This window comes from Seriola lalandi, unplaced genomic scaffold (assembly GCF_002814215.2).
Source record: "Seriola lalandi dorsalis isolate HSWRI2012SDOR001 ecotype SW California unplaced genomic scaffold, Sedor1 jcf7180002054554, whole genome shotgun sequence".
NCBI lineage: Eukaryota > Metazoa > Chordata > Actinopteri > Carangiformes > Carangidae > Seriola > Seriola lalandi.
The window spans coordinates 1,424,592-1,425,752 of NW_019525107.1; the positions used below are offsets into that span (position 1 = coordinate 1,424,592).

At 50.2% G+C, this 1,161-nt stretch overlaps 1 protein-coding gene across 1 annotated transcript in view; it reads right to left on the reverse strand.

The window, feature by feature from the left end:
- hspg2 (heparan sulfate proteoglycan 2) overlaps nt 1-1,161 on the reverse strand; it is a 93,896-nt gene that overhangs the window by 45,782 nt on the left and 46,953 nt on the right. Inside the window, exons 19-21 of the mRNA XM_087176427.1 lie at nt 951-1,094; nt 617-757; nt 246-419 (exon numbers count right to left, since the gene is read on the reverse strand). Of these exons, the coding sequence (XP_087032553.1) occupies nt 246-419; nt 617-757; nt 951-1,094 (459 nt within the window). The remainder of the gene's footprint in view (nt 1-245; nt 420-616; nt 758-950; nt 1,095-1,161) is intronic.

A 1,161-nucleotide genomic window follows, 5' to 3' on the forward strand; every position in this document is an offset into this window, starting at 1 on the left:
GGGGGGGGGGGGGGGGGGGGGGGGGGGGTCATAAGACACCCATGTTGGGCTTCACTGTGAATCCAAGCAAGAGGTTCAAAAGGGCGGCTCTCGCTGTGTGGGTAAGTGCAGCCTTTTCATTTGACAACATGTTGAGGCATGACTGAGTGGGACAGACAGGGCAGAGAAATCTAGCTTGACTAACACTTAGGAGTTATTTCTTTCGCATCCCCTTTCCTGCTCTTTACTTTGTTGTTTTCTCTCACCTTATCTCCTCTGAAGCTCTCAGGCAGAACCCAGTAGTAGATGTCATTGGGGACGCTGGAGAAGGAGCGGTAGACAACTTCAGAGGAACCCCTCTGGGAGATGCCTTCAGAGATAGTTTTAGTGTTGGCGCTGTTGGAGAGGGAGAAGAGCTGCCCGTTCACCCCTCCTCGCACCTGAGACACAAACAGAGTTGCCAGACTTGAGATGTGAACTAAGATTTACTTCAGCGCAGTCACTGTTTGCACATTGCATCTCACCGTTTAGTGTCTGAAAGGATTTGCTGATAAAGCAAAGCTGCACAAACACAGTCAAAACCTTGATACCAAAAATATTCACCCCTCCCATAATCATTCATAGCTTGGCAACCAACCTGATCCCTATTCCAAGTGGAGCTGGCGCACTGTTTGGTGACGCCCATGCAGAAACAACGTAGACAGCCCTCGGGGTTGGCCTCTGAGAGGTGGAAGAACCCGGCCTTACACTCGTCACACAGAGCGCCTGCCACGTTGTTCTGCAACACACACACACACACACACACACACACACACACACACACACACACACACACACACACGTGGACATGTGTAATCCATCTGCCTGTCAAACTCATTTCTTTCATAAAAGATGACAGCAGAAAAAAAACACACAAATGAAAAGCAGATTAAACGATAGCTGCTTATAATATCATCACTTTGCATGTTTACCTTGCAGCTGCACAGCCTGCTGCTGGAGCTGATGGTTCCTCTATTATCGCACTTGGAGCTTTCTGCAGGGACAGAGCAGTGGAAAGAAGATGACATGGGGATGGAGGAAAGTGAAGCTCGGAGTGTTCCAGCCACTCTGCATACCTGAGCCATGACCACATACTACAGCCTACTGTAACACCGGAGGGGGGGGGGGGGGCCCCTGAGGGAA